Below are 17,524 nucleotides of genomic sequence, written 5' to 3' on the forward strand. Positions count from 1 at the left end.
CTATCAAATTCTGCACTGCTAACTATCTGACAGTATTCTGTTCAAAATTCCAGATACAAGATGCATTTTTGTATTATCAGTGGTCCAAATCTCAAAATCAGTGTTATTTTTCTTTCCTCTTTCTTCTTAGGAAATCCCTCATGACACGCTGGTTTAATACTCTCCATCTGATCATGTCATCACCACACAGGCTCTCTAATCTAGAAGGGTAGCTGCTGCTTCAAAAATTTTATTGTACATATGGATCACATGGAGATTTTGTTAAAATGTACATTCTGATTTAGTAGATCTGGGATGGAGCACCTGACTTTGCTTTTCTACTAGCTTGCCGGGTACTGTGGCCCGCGGAAAACAAACCCTTGCAAAATGGGAGTTGTATCTAACCACATGTGGCCTTTACACATCTTACTCTTTCCTCCTTATTCTTTTGACCTTTATCCAGAGATGACTTAACTTGTAGTATGAAAAGAGCCTGTCACTGAACATGGAATCCTTTGGAGTAAAATACACCAATTAATTTAAAAATAGACATTACAGTCACTTTTTTAAAAAGTTTTCTATAATGCTAATTCATTGCATGTTTTTACTAAAACCATTCTGTTCACAACAATAACAATTTGTCCCTAATGAAAACTTTCCATGAAGATTCACTTACATCATCATCCTCACCACCATCATCTTCCTTATCCTTCTTCTTCTTGTCCTTTGGTGGAGGAATAAAGTGGGTCATCTGAATACAGTCTTCCAAAAAATATTCTGCCAAGACAATCCAGTCAGGTGAGTACCATCAACTTTCAGAATGGAGCAGTCTTCAAAACTCATTTTCTAATTCCTAACTCAAAATGACCTTAATACCCTTCAATCTGATTCTTCATAACAAGCAAGAAATTCCAGTGGTAATAAATAACCTTTTTTTCCAAACTCAGTGTTCCTGTCTCTTGACCTTGAAGGAGGGTGAGGTATCTCTCCTACACGTTTCCACTAAGCCAGACAGGGTACCCTCTATATCCAATACTCCATCAAACGTTTGTGGAATGCCTATAGAGTACATGCACTATGGTGTACCCTCCCATGGTATGGCAGTTAGATATGGAAAGAAAGAATGTGAATACAGTAATATACTGTAGTCCATTCCTCCTTTATCAGGATATACACATAAAATGGGTTCCCTTTAGTTACTACTCTATAGAAGGACATCAGCAAAGCTGGAATATCTGCTGATCAATTATACTCCTGAGGTTCTCTGCTGGGCCCAGAAATGTCTCATCATCTATAAACAATTCCCCCCTATATCCTAAGAGCCCTAAAGTGCTACTGTTCACATTGTATCGAGGGTACATACAACCAATATGACTCTCACTGATGACGTTAAACTCGTTCACCTGAGACAGTGTTTGTCAAGTTACTCCAAACAGCATATACAAGAGTATACAAGTATACTCCAAGTCACTGTGAAGCTACTGTTGTTTCTCCCCTTCCATCCTCTACTCTGTGGAAGCAAGTCATTAAACACAAGACACTCAAGGGACAAGGACGTAAGCCTCACTTTTCTGAGTTAAGAGGGAAAGTATCTATATAATTTTTCTGGAATTATTCCATATGAGAGATGGTTTTTATTACCCATTTATTCATTCAACCACCATATGGACGCATGGATATTTATTTTATCCTTAGAGTTATAATCCAGTACTACGTTACTTTATTTATTTTTGTTCAAATTATTCCAACTCTTACAGGTTGGCTCTTGTGTCCCTCTGTCTCCATCACTGTGGTCAGCAGACAGAGCTAGGAAATATACACAAGCATACTCACCCATGTATCCACACATATTTTTAATTATCTGTATCTATTCACTTGTATCCGAACACGACTTCTTACTAATGTTTCCACATGGTTCATTCAAGCCTTCCCTCCTACTTACCTATAGCCTCTCACTCCAACAGTAAACCTGGCTCCCCCATCTGCCATCCACTTAATAATTTTTTCAATCTCAATATACATGTAAACAGTTGTATTACAACTGTCAATCTGTACCTTCACAAGATACAACTGCATTGCCTTTTATTGTAGAGCTACCCTTACTTCTGATCAAAAAATAGTACCCTGACATAATCATTTATCATTTCATACCCACACAGCAAAAATTTCTTAGCTTATTTTCATGCCCTTAATTTGACTGTGCTGGAATTCACTTTTTTAACCAAGCTATTAGATGACTATCCTAAAAATGGTGATAAACTATTCTGAAGAAAGTAAAGGAGTGGGGCGCCTGGGTGGCTCAGTCAGTTAAGCATCCTACTCATGGTTTTGGTTCAGGTTATGATCTCTGGGGAGATCAAGCCCCTAGTCCTCAGGCTTCTCAGGCTCTCCACTCGGCGGGGAGTCTGCTTCCCCTCTCCCAGTGCCCCTCCCCCTGCTCTAGTTGGCCCACGGACGCTCTCTCTAAAATAAACAAATCTAAAGAAAAAAAAAGTAAAGGGGCTCTTACTTATCGGAAATACTCGATCTTGACATACTCACCTTAAAGTCATTTTAACACATGCCGGCTTTGGCTCTAAGAAAGATTCTCTTGTAATTTGACTCTGGCTACGTAAGCTTTTTAATAGTATTTCTCATAAACATCTATAAGCCATACTGATTTACACTTGACAGTATATAATTCTGAAAGTTATCTTTGGCTATAAGAAAAAGGCAGGAAATTTACTGGATATGCCAACTCCTCAAGTAATGAATGAAACTTGTTCTTGCTCCTCAGATTATACTCACTACTGCTTGACTCAAAGCCCAAGAATGCTATGATGCATTTGATATTCTACTTTGGACTGTATTTTAAATGTCTTTTGAACTATTACTCCAATCTCCAAGATTAAGAAAATCCAAACACCAATACATAAAAGATATTCACCCTCCCACCCCACCTCCAAACTATTTACCTTGAACTGGGTAAGTCCTCCCATAAACTTCAATGATGGGGCAATTGAAGAAATATTCACAGAACATACTCGTGTCAATAGTAGCAGACATGAGAACAATGCGAACTTCAGGATAAGCCTGAACCACATCACGCAATACTACCAAAAGGAAGTCGGTCTATTAAAACACAAATGAAAAAAATTGCATAAGAAGTTCATGCTAATGACAGACACCCAAGAGATTTCTTGTGTCATACAGAAATCAGTGAAATCCAGTTTCTTTGGTGGCTTGCAGAAACATAAGATAAAGGGTTACTGCGGGATTCAGTAGTATTTATTTTTAAGAACAGTTGTAGCCTAATAGCTATTGGGATTAGAAATGAGTGCTATTTAGGTAGAAGGGAAGAGGAAAAAAAATTAACGAGAGCAAAGAATTCATCTCAAAATTTCCAGTGAAATTTATATTTGTAGGTGTACAAACTTTAACTAGGGAAGAGGGAAAGCCATGATGAACCAAAACTCAGTTATCCAACCACCTGCAAAGCTAATCTTAAAAATGTTGAAAAGGTCTTATTTGGTTCATTCAAACAAAATAATGGACAAAACAGTTATAACTTAATAGGTGATACCAGACAACACGAAAGCTACAGCTCTGACAAAACTTTTCTCTGGCTGTGTGGCCCTCTTGCCCATCACTGCCTCACTCAACTAGAGAAAACCATCCTGAATCATCTTATTCCTTTTCATATACCTTTCCTCTGTCATCTGTACAGATACCTATACTACACACACACACACACACACACACACACACACACTCACACACACACACACACACACTACATATACAGAAATATATTTCTATTGGACAGTGCTGTCTAGATGTTTAATTGTATTTTTTACTTATGATTTTAAAAACTGCTTTGGCATTTAAGTCCTTAATCTATCTGGAATTGATTTTTGTATCTGGATAGGAGGCAAGGATCCAACTGCAAATATTTCCTTATGATGACCACTTGTTTCCAGCCAATTTGTTGAAGAACCCACTCCCCTTCCCCAATGACCCAACATGCCATCGCTCTCTTATACCAAAGCGGCATTCAACACACCATCTGTTTCCAGTTTCCACATTCTGAATAATTCAAGGATCAAACTCATGTTCTATCTCAATTATTATAGCTTTGAATTAAGTCCTGATATCTATAAAGCCAAGACAATCCATTCTGCTGTTCTCCAGAAATCCTGGTTATTTTTGGACATAAATCTTCGCTGAAGTATTCATAATCAGTCTATTAAATTCTATGAAAAACCCTGATGGGAATTTGATTAGAACTGCACTCATCGGGGGCGCCTGGGTAGTGCAGTCGTTAAAGCGTCTGCCTTCGGCTCAGGGCGTGATCCCGGTGTTCCGGGATCAAGTCCCACATCGGGCTCCTCCGCTGGGAGCCTGCTTCTTCCTCTCTCACTCGCCTGCTGTGTTCCCTCTCTCGCTGGCTGTCTCTCTGTCACATAAATAAATAAAATCTTAATAAAAAAAAAAAAAAAAAAAAAAAGAACTGCACTCATCAAACTGGATCAACTTGGGGAGAAGTGGTATCTATAGGATTGATTTATTCTGAAGTACCTGACATTCTAACTATTGCAATGGTATCTTTTGAGTTGTTTTCTAGCTGTTTGTTTATAATACACAAAACACAACTGACTTTTGTAATTAACCTTTTCATCCAGCCGCACTGTTAAATTTTCGTATTCCCTACTATTTATAATAATTGGCCTCTAAGTTGGATAATTTAGGATAAGGGTCATCTGAAAGAGAATATAATAAGTTTCTACAAAGGCATTTTTTCATTTTTCACTGTGAACAGTATATTTATACAGACCTGACAGCTTTGAAGGAAAGCTGACCAAACCACTTATCTGTTTTTTAGGAAAATAGTAATGATGATCCATGATATTTCCAGTAAGATCTGGGACAAACTCTAAAAACTGGTATGTTACCATGCTAGTGAAGATAATACTGAAACATTTCATTTTAAGTTAATCAGAAAAAGAACTACAGTTTTCAAGAGATTCTGAATGACAAAACAGCAAAAATTTTATCCCACTGAAAAGTTAAATTTCAGATTTTAAAAGCTATCTAAATAAACTTTCTTACTCGTTTTAGCTCAACCATAAAGGTCAAAGTTTTGCTAAAGTAAAGATGATGAGCAACAACAGCTATACAAGTATTTTCTAAAGAAAAAGTGCTCCAGTAAATATTTGAGCAACAGCAGCTTGGTAACAGTTCGAATGACATATTGCCTATTCACTGACACCTTTGTTTGGATATGTAAAATAGTGGCATAAAGACAAATCATTGCTTTATGCTATCAACCTTCAAATTACACAATTATACAGTAATTGTATACAAATTTTGCCAAAGACCAAAAAAGGGAAGGGTTATAAAATAAATTCTAGTTTCTTCCTAATTTGGCATGATTATCATTAATATCTGAAAAGATCAGAGCTACAAACATCTAGAAAGACATTACTAATTATACTGCATTTTAAAACTTAGAAAATTTATCCTGGATAAATCTCCAGTTCAAAGAAAAACTAATTATTAAAATTCTATCAATGATTCAGTCATAAACAGTTCAGCTGCTGAATTATGCTACCTCTTACTGATCACTGCAATGATACTTAACAAGAGGACTTCCAGAATTCTGTGCGTTTAACAAAGACAAAAAGGTTTATTTGCCTTGCTAAAAAAACAAGTGTCCAGTATCTTAGTGACTGATTTTGATAGAAGATGTAAAAAAGTAGGAAAAGGGAAGACATTCTACCTTGATTTTTTGATTCAGAATATTAGCATTAGTACTTTACTGTATCTCTCAAGTTACTTACATTTATGTCTCTTTCATGTATTTCATCTACAATTACGTGACTGATTCCTCGAATGCCTGCTTCTAATTTTCTTAGGAGCACACCTGGAAAAGGAAATGAGCGGAACAACGAGATAAGTTTCTATGTTGATTAAAGTAGGGGGAGGTATAAAAATGTGTAAAGAAACAAACTTCTAGACAATCAATTATGCTTCAGTTAATATAACCCCAGCAAGATTTTAGAGAAGAAATAGTAATCTGTATATTTAAATTATTAAAAGGTAACAGTGTATTCTGAAACACATTCGTTCAATGAAAAGAGCATTAAAAGACATAACTCTAGTAACCTAAGCAGATTTTATCTACAACAACCAGCGGGTAACATAATGCTCTCCATTTAGAGAAAAAGTGCCACAAGTTCTACTGAAACAAGAATTCTGAATCTGACTCCTTGACTTCTTATTTCTAGCCACTCTGCACTGTTACCAAGTTTCTTCATAAATAACACAATATAAACTCCAAGTCAAAGACCAAAATAAAACAAATTACTGACCGACAGTACAAAACATTATACTGGCATGAGGGCGGGGAAGGACAGACTCAAATCGAACGCTATAGCCACAGCTTTTTCCAGGCTCTTCTCCTCTCTCATAGGCAACTCGTTCAGCCACAGAAACTGCACTTATTCTCCTGGGCTGAGACAAGAAAAAAGAAAGTGATTCAAAGCTACAAAAATAACAGTTACGCTTGTTTATTAGGGTTAAATTACCGTAGTAAATCTGTCCCACTGCCAGCTCAGCAATCAACACAAACAGTAATAGTAATGATTTTTTTTTTTTAACCAAGCTCCAAAATTCAGAACAAAAAAATTACCACTTAATTCTATGGCAGACTCTTAAAAACGCTGTTTCTCATTTTGTATATAAAATAACTCTCAGGTTTTTATATAAAATAAAATGTTTTCACCATTGGCCCAAACTCTTAATAGTCAGAGTAGTTTTCCAGTAAGAAAGGGGGCAGAGCACATATCGGGAGTTCTTGTAACTGCCTACCAAAGGGAAGGCACATGTCTAAAAAATTATTTAACTGAGCTGTATAAGTATGAGGAAGGTAAATAAGCTCCTTCTTGGCCATATCTACTATGGCCACCTTTCATTCAATCATTCTATTAACTCATAAAGACACTACTCATTGCATATTTGCATCAGGTGCCACAGACAGTGCTAGAGACGGAAAACTAAATGAAATCACTCTTGTTCTTGACAAGCTTGTACAGTGAGGAAAACAGAGTGTATATTACTGCTTCCAGCAATAAATATGCCAAACCCAAGAGGAAATGCTGCTAATGTTTTAAGTGTTGGACCTTAATTTTTCTGAAAATAAAATTTTCTGAAGTATTCCATGTTCCTGTAGGTATGCAAAAGAATATTTACTTGGATACTATGGCTACTACTATGTCCTGAAGGTACGGATATGGAGGTACACGCAGATTTATAAAGACTGAATACTTCTAAGCTGCCTTGAATTTGATTTTGTCAAAAAGTTCTTGATGACAGGTTGTACTTTAGTCCTTGCTTGGGAAAACTTTTTCTTTTCTTTTTTTTTTTTAAGATTTTATTTGTTTATTTGACAGAGAGAGAGGCAACAAAAGAGGGAACACAAGCAAAGGGAGTGGGAGAGGGAGAAGCAGGCTTCCCTCTGAACAGGGAGCCCGATGAGGGGCTCAATCCCAGAACGCTGAGATCATGACCTGAGCCGAAGGCAGACGCTTAACGACTGAGTCACCCAGGCACCCCGAGAAAACTTTTTCTGAGTTTCATATTTAAATATCAATATGATGTTACCCCAGGTTATGACATGACTCTTTAGGAAATCAGAGACTAATAACAATCTTTAAAACAAAACAAAACAAGTCCAAAACAAAACCTTAGTAACTTCACTAAAGCTATTAATATTTTTTGAATCAATAAAAAACATGATTGATTAATTTTATAACCCTAATTTAGGAGTCCTGTAGGGTATGGGGCTGGTAACAAATATAAGTATACAATCACCTAATTTATATTTATCCTTTCCACAAAGGTAAGGGATTAAAAGACGCCGTCTTGAACACATGCTGTTGAGTTTTCCTGAGCTTATACTCTGGTTTCTGTGCCTTGACTTGCTGAACTATGCTAGCTTTTACTGACCACTACTGACCTGTACTCTGCACCCCACTAACTGTGAATAAGTGTTACATGAAGAATTGAGTTCTATATTTAGCCTTCAAGAGGAGTTCGACTATACACTTCCATCAGGAAATGTAAAAATAATATTCCACTAAATGTACAAAATATAATGTTTTCTGGGACCTTTCAAGAAGTTCACTGCTTTCTATAAACACATAAATTATTTTTTTTAAATTATTTTACTTATCTATCTGAGAGAGAGAAATCACGAGCAGGGGGGAAGGGTAGAAGAGGAAGCAGACCCCCGCTGACCAGGGAGCCTAATGCGGTACTGGATCCCAGGACCCTGTGATGATCTGAGCTGAAGGCAGATTCTTAACTGACTGAGTCACCCAGGGATCCTAAACAGATAAATTCTTGACACCACTCTTATCTCCTTGCTCTAGTTTTGTCTTTCCTAAAGTTTTCGACATTCCTACTAAATAGATGGCTTCTAGAAGAACTTCAAATCTATGGGGTTATCTGACTCTTCGGAAGTATATTCATATGTTATTGGGTACTTGGGGGTTGTTTTTATCTCCTTGGGGCTACCTTCAGGTCTACCATCTTTATAATTTCCAGCCTCTTAAAATGACTATGGACAGCAGATGGCATATTCCCTAAGCAGTACCTATTGTAGCCCTCAACTCTATAGGGCCCCCAAGCACAACTGTCTTAAGAGACTCAAGAAAGCCATCCATGATAGAGGTTACAAATTAACATAAGAAGTTCTAAAACAACCATCTTCAGAAGCTCTATGGGCCACATCTCCTTGAATCAGTATCAAGATGACTATTCATTCAAACAGCTAAAGAAACAAATAACCTTGCAATCTTCTTCCCATATTTCTGTATGCTTCTCTGACTTCTCAACTTTCAGTATTCTCAACAGCCCTGACTTTAAAATAAATAAAAAACCCACTTAAACTACATAGTGAAGAGAAAAATTTCTTTCATTCATAAATAATTTGATGGGATTTTTCCTGAGGTGGGTATAGCAAAGTGCATAAAAGTTAAAATATGTATAGGATAGGACTTTCTCTGAGGTGTGTATATCAGGTGCATAGAAGTTAAAATATGTATACCATCTGACCCAAAAATTCGTTTTTGAATCTATTCCAATGAAATAATCAAATGAGTATATAAAGATGCATATACAAGTACGTTCATCTCAGCATATGTAATACCAAAATATTAGAAACAATCTTAAAAAATATCCATCATTTAAGAATAACAGCATATGCATAAAATGGAAAATTATTAAGTTATTATAGAATTATATTGTTGCTCTACCACAATACATTGCTACACAAAGAGGACAGGTTAAGATAGTATACATATAGTATGCATAAAGTCTGAGAGGATAAAGATCTAAAGTAAAAATGTTTACTTCTGGATGATGAGCTCTTGAGTGGGTTTTGCTTTTAAAATTTACTCTATTTTCTAATTATCCCCCTAGTGGAAACACACTACTTTTATAGTTAGAAAAAAGTAGTTAAAAAATAATCTTCGAATTCTCATAATTCTTAGCTCATTAAAAATATTCACAGGACAGGCACTTTGTGTGGGAGAACACTGCTTAACATGGAAGAGGACTAATGAATGTTTAAATATTCTCAGACTGTATGCCACTTGATACCCTATGAAGAAAGTGCTCCACTTATCCCTTGAATAATTTATCTCCTTTCTCTTGATTTTCTGTGCTTCAATAACTGTTTTACATACCATCCCATAGTGAATAAATACAAGGCAAGGTTCACCGGTAAAACATCATTTTTTGTCTACACCTAGAGATCTACCTTTCCACATATGGCTTCACTATTCCTTTCTTTACTATTCTATAGTATAGTGGTAAGGTTAGGAGTCATGGTTTAAGCCATTCTGTTTTATTCTAATCCATAATAACTCTCAGCTTGTGCTCTATGACTTGAGATAACACATATAAACCAGGAACAGAAAAATTTAGGTAACGACCTCATGTGTTTCCTATAAATGGCTACCAAGTGGGAGAAAAAGAAAAAGATAAAAAGATACAATAGTGATATTACTACAAAAATTACTAATGCTGTCTCAGATTGCCTTAACAGAATACTATGTATTTTTTAACATTTTTTTTCCTTTTAAAGATTTTATTTATTTGGGGAGGGCATGCACAAGCGGGGCAGGAGGGCAGAGGGAGAAGTAGACTCCCCACTGAGCAGGGAACCCTGTCGCGTGGCTGGATCCTAGGACCCTGCAATCATGACCTGAGCCGAAGGCAGAGACTTAACCGACTGAGCTGCCCGGGTGCCCCTGAAGTACTATGTATTATTAAAAACAATATTAAGAATATTAAAAATTGGGGCACCTGGGTGGCACAGCAGTTAAGCGTCTGCCTTCGGCTCAGGGCGTGATCCCGGCGTTATGGGATCGAGCCCCACATCAGGCTCCTCTGCTATGAGCCTGCTTCTTCCTCTCCCACTCCCTCTGCTTGTGTTCCCTCTCTCACTGGCTGTCTCTATCTCTGTCGAATAAATAAAATCTTAAAAAAAAAATAAAAATAAAATAAAAAAAGAACACTTTCGGGCCCTTCTTTAAAAAAAAAAAAGAATATTAAAAATTATATTCTACAATGACCAGTCAGTATGCTAAGGCCCATCTTTTATATTCCAGGTAGGATGTCAATGCATTCAAATGTGGTTAACTGAATCTTAGACCCTGTCTTCAGGGCAGAACTCTAGATGTTTATAAGACAAAGCAAACATACTGGAACCCCACAGAATTTTTTAAACTTTTAAAGACATTACAGGAAAAAGGTATCAGAGACTGATTTTGAGACAAACACTAGGACAAAGACTTATTATGACAGTTCAGAGTTATTTGTCCAAAATCAGAACACAAGCTACATTCCCACACAGATGGAAATTTTCGAGTGTAAGTGACCACCTCTTATGAACATTCTACCCAGAGAACAAAGATGGAATAATTCTCTGACGTATCTTTCAACTCCATGATTCTATCACTTTATGAAGGAATATAAATAAAAGAGGACTAATAGAGAAGTGAAAGCTGTTTTCATATGCAAGGAAGTAAAGTAACATTTGGCCCACCATTCCACCCTGTAATTCACTGCTTACATTTGTTATAGCCTATATATCGAAATCTGTGCATTTCACAGATAAAACCACTAGAAATGTCCAAATTATCTGAGAAGGGACACAAACTAGTAAGCAAATTATACAAAGTTTAAGACTAATACAAAAAGCCTATTTTGTCTAGAACACAGAAAAGCCGTTTTTGGCTAGATTAACTTGGCTTTGACATTTATTAGATGGCTAGTGAAAAAAACACCTTCTCACTTGAGCAGGAAGTGATTTTATTCTACTCATGACATGTAAACAACTTCTGAGTGAGAACACAGGTTTTCAGCTCATCTGCTGAATTCTGCATCTCTTCCTATGTGACAACTTTTTTTGAGATTAAAAGTGTAGAGTGATAGTAAGGAGGGAGGGCAGAGCAGAGCTCAAGACTCCTCTTCTGAATAATATACCTCCTACAAGACAGGTAAGCATTAAGAGCATGGGTATTAACAAAAAACCAAACAACAAAAAAAAAGAGCAAGGGCATTTTATTGGTTACCGTACTTGGGGCTGGTACTTTCACTATGAGGCAAAGGATTCATAGCCAGTTTTGCAAGTGGGAAGGACAATCAAAAAACATTTGGAGAAGAAAGCTAAGGGTCCTTTCCCAGAAAAATGTAGACCTATCATATTTTTAGCCTAAGACAGCACTGATTTTAAATGCAACACTCATCCCTTCAGTAATTTTTTTTAGGCCAAAAACCCAACTGTCATATCAAACATAGATACCGGTTATAAGATCTACCACAATTTCAGAAATTTTAAAAATGTATGTATACATATAAATGCACAGGCACAAATAATTTTTGCTATTTTGAGGTTCACTACTTCTCCCCAAGGATCAATTTTGTGTCCCAGGTTAAGAATCCCTAAGTCAAGGTCTGAGGCAGCCTGGTATCTGGTTTCTATGCAATGGTCTCCTTCTAGGTGCCACGAAGTACAGGGTTAGAGCTGATGGGAACTGCTTTAACCTGAGAAGGCTTGGAAGAGCTAATTAGCTTTTCCCTAAGCTCTGGAACAAACTCACAGGCATCACTTATTGCTGTTAAGGTAATACAATGCAGTAGTTAAGAAAAAAGAATCCTAAAGGCAAATTGGTTTTGAATCCCAGTTTCACTACTTCCTGTGTTAATAACTTGGGCAATTTATTTAACTCTTTGTACCTTCATTTATAGAAGGAAAAATACTATATAAAATAGTATGTACATCTTAGAGTCATAATAAACTTCACAAGTTTAAAAAATACCAACTGTTTAAAACAGAACCTGGTATACTTTAAGCATTCAGTTAGAGTCAAACATTAACTGTTTTGTTAGCTTGCCTACTCCTGCTCTGAGTATTACGGTAAGATGGAGAGGACCAAGACTTGCATGTGAACTTGGGGAGAATGTATTCTTAGTCTTGTCTGATTCTAGGCCCAAAGACTCCCTCTAGCCCAGACAAAAAGAATCGCTCACATGGTTCAATTCAGCTTATCAGTGAAGGAGATGAGAACAAGACTTAAATTCTTCCTCTTCTTTTTTTTTTTTTTTTAATTTTAAAGAGCTTAATGTGGCTACAAGGGGGAGTTAATCGAAGAATTAGAAATAGCCTGGCCTCTAGGTGTTTCCACCTCTCAAACTCTATCCACACGAAACACATACCTTGTAAGCTGGCTTACTACTTACCTGAGTTACTACAATATTACACTCTGCTGCTCGGTCATTCTGGATGAAGTCATCTAGAATAAACTGTGGAACTTGTGTGGTTTTACCACATCCAGTAGCGCCTCGGATAATGACAACCGAATTTTGACTAATTGCTTCCAAGATTTCACTTTCAAATTTCTTCACAGGCAGCAACTCTCTCTCCTGTAAGATCTTTTTTTTTTTTTAAGAGAGAGAGAGAGAGAGAGAGGAGGGGAGGGGCAGAGGGAGAGAATCTTAAGTAGATTTCCATACTGAGCACAGAGCCTGACACGGGGCTCAATCTCACGACCCTGAGATCATGACCCGAACTGAAACCAAGAGTCGGATGGCCAACCAGGTGAGCCACCCAGGCACCCCTAAGATCTGTTTTAGGAAAGCTCCACCACAAAGTTTTATCAACATATACATTAGAAACAACGGTCTTAATCCTAAAAAAATTTCCCATCTCTATAAAAACATTCCTTTCCACTGGCTTCATACTCAATATATTTTTTCATAAAACAATGTACACATTTGTATCTCTAACAGAACTGTCCCTCTTCACTGAGTTTCTGAAGAATCTACCTTGTGGCCTTGTCCAACCTCTTGTTTTCCTTTCTCCCTGAACATTCCATATACGTTCCCCTTCTTACAACATTTTAATGTTGTTTTACTCAAAAAAGTAGTGAAAAATGCTAAAAAAAAAAAAAAAAAAAAAGCCTGGAACCTCTCCATTTACATTAACTAAGAATCCCAGGCCCTTAACTCAAAACAATTATCCTTAGACATAAGTACAATTAGAGGTTTGGTAAATACTTCTGGATCCACCTCCTAGAAAGGGCAAAATATATTATTCACTGTTCTTTTGCCCATACCCAGAAAGTTCTAAAGCTCTGGGCACAATATGTCTAAATACTTCACTGACTTACTGCTGGCAAATCGTGATCCTGTTCCAGTTGGTACATTAACTCATTCTTGAGGTCCATGCTTATTTGTTCTGGAGTAGCCTGTGAAATGAGAAGGCGACAAACAAAAGCACATAACTTAGCTTCAAACTGAAAACATTTTTTAAAATCTGGGCATCTTAATGAAATATATTAAAAATAAAACACAAAGAGTCTGAGCTCAAAAACAATGCTGCACTCACATAAGCCAGAGGCCCCTCATCAATGTTGCTACTAGTCCAAGGATTCCAATTGGATTGTGGAGGTGACCAAGGAACCACACCCATTTGGTTTTGTCGCTGGGATGGCTCAAAGTGAGCCAATTTGCCAAGATTCAGTACGACAGGCATAAAAGGATCATCAGGCTATTAAAAAATAAGAAAAACAAAAAAAAACACCAATACCAGTTGCTTGTCAGACTAGAAATTTTCAATACAAAGGTGTACTAAATTAACTGTATGCTTACTGGGGGCACGATCTCAAGATTTAGCTCCTGAATGATGTTTTGCAGCTGATGTTCTAAATCTTGTGAGAGGTTAACTTTGTAAGGCTCCACCTACAGAAAAAAGGATAGCCATGAAAATTATGTACCACACACATGAACACTACTCAAATCTACTACAGCAGGGTTAAGAGCATATAGTCTACAATATTCCTAAAGCCAACAATGAGTCAGTTCCTCATCGTGAAAGAATGATGATTATTTACTCATTGTCCACTCTGAACACAGTATCATGCCAGACAGCTGATCAGCAGGGCCATTTCCATTTCTTAAGGTAAGATTCCAAGAACTATGAATTAAATTTCTTTAACCAGATACCAATCAAAAGCTAAATTAAATCTTACAATATCCCTCTGGGCTACTAAGTCTAAAGACTCACTGTCTCTCCTTCTTTCTTCTTTGTAAGTCCAGAGTAAGCTTCAATTACTCCAAGATGGTAGAGTTGTCTGACAAGTGACAGGGCACAGGACTGTGCTGCCAGTTTTTTATTTGATCCATGTTCACGTGCAAAAATCCCTATAATTTAAGTTCAGGATTACTAAAGATGAAAGGATAAATCATCCGAGTAAAGAAACATCTCAATATAGGCAACTAGGGGCTTGGGTACAAAAGTCCCCCTAAAACACAGAGTATGTTATAGACTCTTTCTTTTTCATGTTAACTGCTAACCAAAAGCAATTCCATTAACAGCATATCAATTAAATAACCACCTTGATTACAGGCAGATACTAAGACACAGACAAATCATTATAAAAGCAGTAAACCGATTTCAACCAAGTTGTCATTATTAATATCATTTGGTGTTAAAACAAAGAAAGAAAACGTAGTTTAACTTTTGAAAAGCAAAACAAAGAAAGAAATGAAAATGGGTCCAAAGTGGTTACTGAGACCCGGAGTTGGCAATCTTCTACAAAGAATCAAATAATAGTTTAGGCTTGGCAGGCCACATAGTGTCTGTCACAGCCACTCAACTCTACCTAGCCTGAAAGCATCCATAGACAACACATAAACTAGGGTTTTACAAACTATGGGGCCAAGAACTAAAAATGGCTTGTACGTTTTTAAAGTGTTGTAAAAATAAGACAAAAATAACAATGGGTGATATACGTGACCTGCAAAGCTTAAAATATTTACGATCCGGGCTTTTATCAAAGTTTGGTAGCCCCTGACATAAACAAACGAGTGTAACTATGTTCTAATAAAATTTTGTTTATACAACAGGTAGTGGGCTGTATTTGGCCAGAGGCCTATAATTTGCTGATCCTAGCACAAGGCCGAAGCCAGAAACTACTCAAATTCTTAAAGAAAATGCCAATAAAGTTTCTCCTCCTCCAGATATCATTCAGCTTTAGGAGATGACATAAGGTAAGGAAGGGGCACAGATACCCTTAGGCCTACTAGCCAATTTAGTCAAATTAATTCTGAAGGTCAGATCAACGGCACAACAAGCTAGACTGCCTTTATCCTCTTCCCTTAACATCCCATCTACTCAAAGTCTAACTTGTTTTTAAAGTCTAGGATAAAAAAATTCAACACCATCTCTTTCTGATTCATTTGAAGGTTTGATTTTATGAGGAAAGTCTTTCATGTACTATAAATTCAAATCCTTAATGTTAGCTGCAGAATTCACAAACTGAAAAGACTCTTAGGCCATTTCTCTCAATATGCAGATTAAGTTAATGGGGTCCCAGCAATGTTAGTAACAAAACCAGTAAGCTAGTTCCTTACTTTCAAGCATAACACACTGTTTGCTTTAAACTTACTCAGAATAGAGAATACACAATTATATCTTTGCCTTTTCACTTCCTTTATGAATACCCCCAATCCATTCCTGTTTCCTCAGGATAACTTTTTCACCTCTTCTTGATGTTATGACTCTTAAATGCTACACATCCACGTTGGGGCTTCAAATGCTGTCATCTACTCTAATCTACTCTACTTTCTAAATTTCACCTAACTACCTGAACAAATTTATGTAGAAAGATTAAAAAATATATATTTTAAAGCTCATGACTGGCAGACTCCTAAGTAGCCTCACTACCATCTCTTACCCTTTGAAATATAATACTAGCATGATCTTTTTTTCTTACCTGCAAACTGGGAAACTGGGCCCTCTATATAATTACTAATATTCTAAAATACCCAGGATGCTACCTTCCAATTAATACTCTTTCAATTAATAAACATTATATATATATATATATATATATATATATGGCTGAAGACTTTAATGTATTACTCCACTATATAAAACTCAGTATCAGGGAAGCAGTAACACTTACTTCTGCCCAGCTGCTTGATATAAATGGTCATTTCTGCAATAAAGCTCCTGTAACAACACATACAAACAAGGTTAGGAATTTTACTGTTAGAAATTACTAAAACCAGGACTCCCAAATCAGGCAGGCTTTCCAACTGCTTAGGCAAGTCACAGCAAAAAACCACTGTAAACACTTATTTCTGTTCAATCCTAGAACGAATCAAGTATATGTAAACTTCAAATAATGTAGAACATGGTACAAGACAACTATAATCAAAGCTGACAAGCCAACTGTTCATGAAAAGAAAATGTTAAGGTTTTAGATTCTGTGTTTACTTACTCCAAAGGTTGCAGTCTCAATAGCTAGAACACATTCAATGAAAAGGAATTTTCCATTTAGCCTGGGGCCAAGAAATAACACTGGCCCCAAATTCTTTAAATTATAGTTGTGATTATTTTAAGATTGCTTTGCAAGGGTCACCCACTAATGACTTCAATCTGTTAAGATAAGCTAAATATATGCACGCATGCACACATACACATGAACATACAAACACTATGCATGTATCTGTGGCTCCTGAGGCAGGGGTCTGGTATCTGCCTGCAGTTGGAAGCAGCCCTTGATAACAAAAAACTTAGCTTATTTATATCACACTTATTTAAACCAGGGAACAAAGTATTTTTGGAAATTAGAGCTCAAATCACTAGCAGATTCTAGGGGATGAATTTAGGTTTCAATAAAGCAAAGACTGTCCTTTGAAAACTATATGCTTTCTGATCCTTCCACTGCTCAGGTACATTCTAGCCTTGACTTTGTGCTGTGAATAAAAGGTTAGGGAAGTCTTAAGAAAAAAATAAATGTTAGACTCCTTCCTATACCTCTTGTGAACTGACCTTCAGGCACAGCGGCTTCAGGGGTCAAAGGCCACTGGCTTTCAGGGGAACAACATCCACCCTTTCATTAATGACACCGATGCCAGTATGTTTCTCAGCCAGGCTTAAAGTCAGCACTCAATCTCATTCTCCTCCACCTAGGGGGAACAGCGACAC

At 36.8% G+C, this 17,524-nt stretch overlaps 1 protein-coding gene across 1 annotated transcript in view; it reads right to left on the reverse strand.

The window, feature by feature from the left end:
- DHX9 (DExH-box helicase 9) overlaps window positions 1–17,524 on the reverse strand; it is a 56,626-nt gene that overhangs the window by 13,835 nt on the left and 25,267 nt on the right. Inside the window, exons 7-16 of the mRNA XM_008701114.2 lie at window positions 16,497–16,543; window positions 14,594–14,730; window positions 14,179–14,268; window positions 13,916–14,077; window positions 13,698–13,775; window positions 12,769–12,960; window positions 6,330–6,471; window positions 5,799–5,881; window positions 2,934–3,090; window positions 656–756 (exon numbers count right to left, since the gene is read on the reverse strand). Coding sequence (XP_008699336.1) covers window positions 656–756; window positions 2,934–3,090; window positions 5,799–5,881; window positions 6,330–6,471; window positions 12,769–12,960; window positions 13,698–13,775; window positions 13,916–14,077; window positions 14,179–14,268; window positions 14,594–14,730; window positions 16,497–16,543 — 1,189 coding nt within the window. The remainder of the gene's footprint in view (window positions 1–655; window positions 757–2,933; window positions 3,091–5,798; window positions 5,882–6,329; window positions 6,472–12,768; window positions 12,961–13,697; window positions 13,776–13,915; window positions 14,078–14,178; window positions 14,269–14,593; window positions 14,731–16,496; window positions 16,544–17,524) is intronic.

The sequence above is a fragment of the Ursus maritimus genome, unplaced genomic scaffold (assembly GCF_017311325.1).
Source record: "Ursus maritimus isolate PB19 unplaced genomic scaffold, ASM1731132v1 scaffold_2, whole genome shotgun sequence".
Lineage (NCBI taxonomy): Eukaryota > Metazoa > Chordata > Mammalia > Carnivora > Ursidae > Ursus > Ursus maritimus.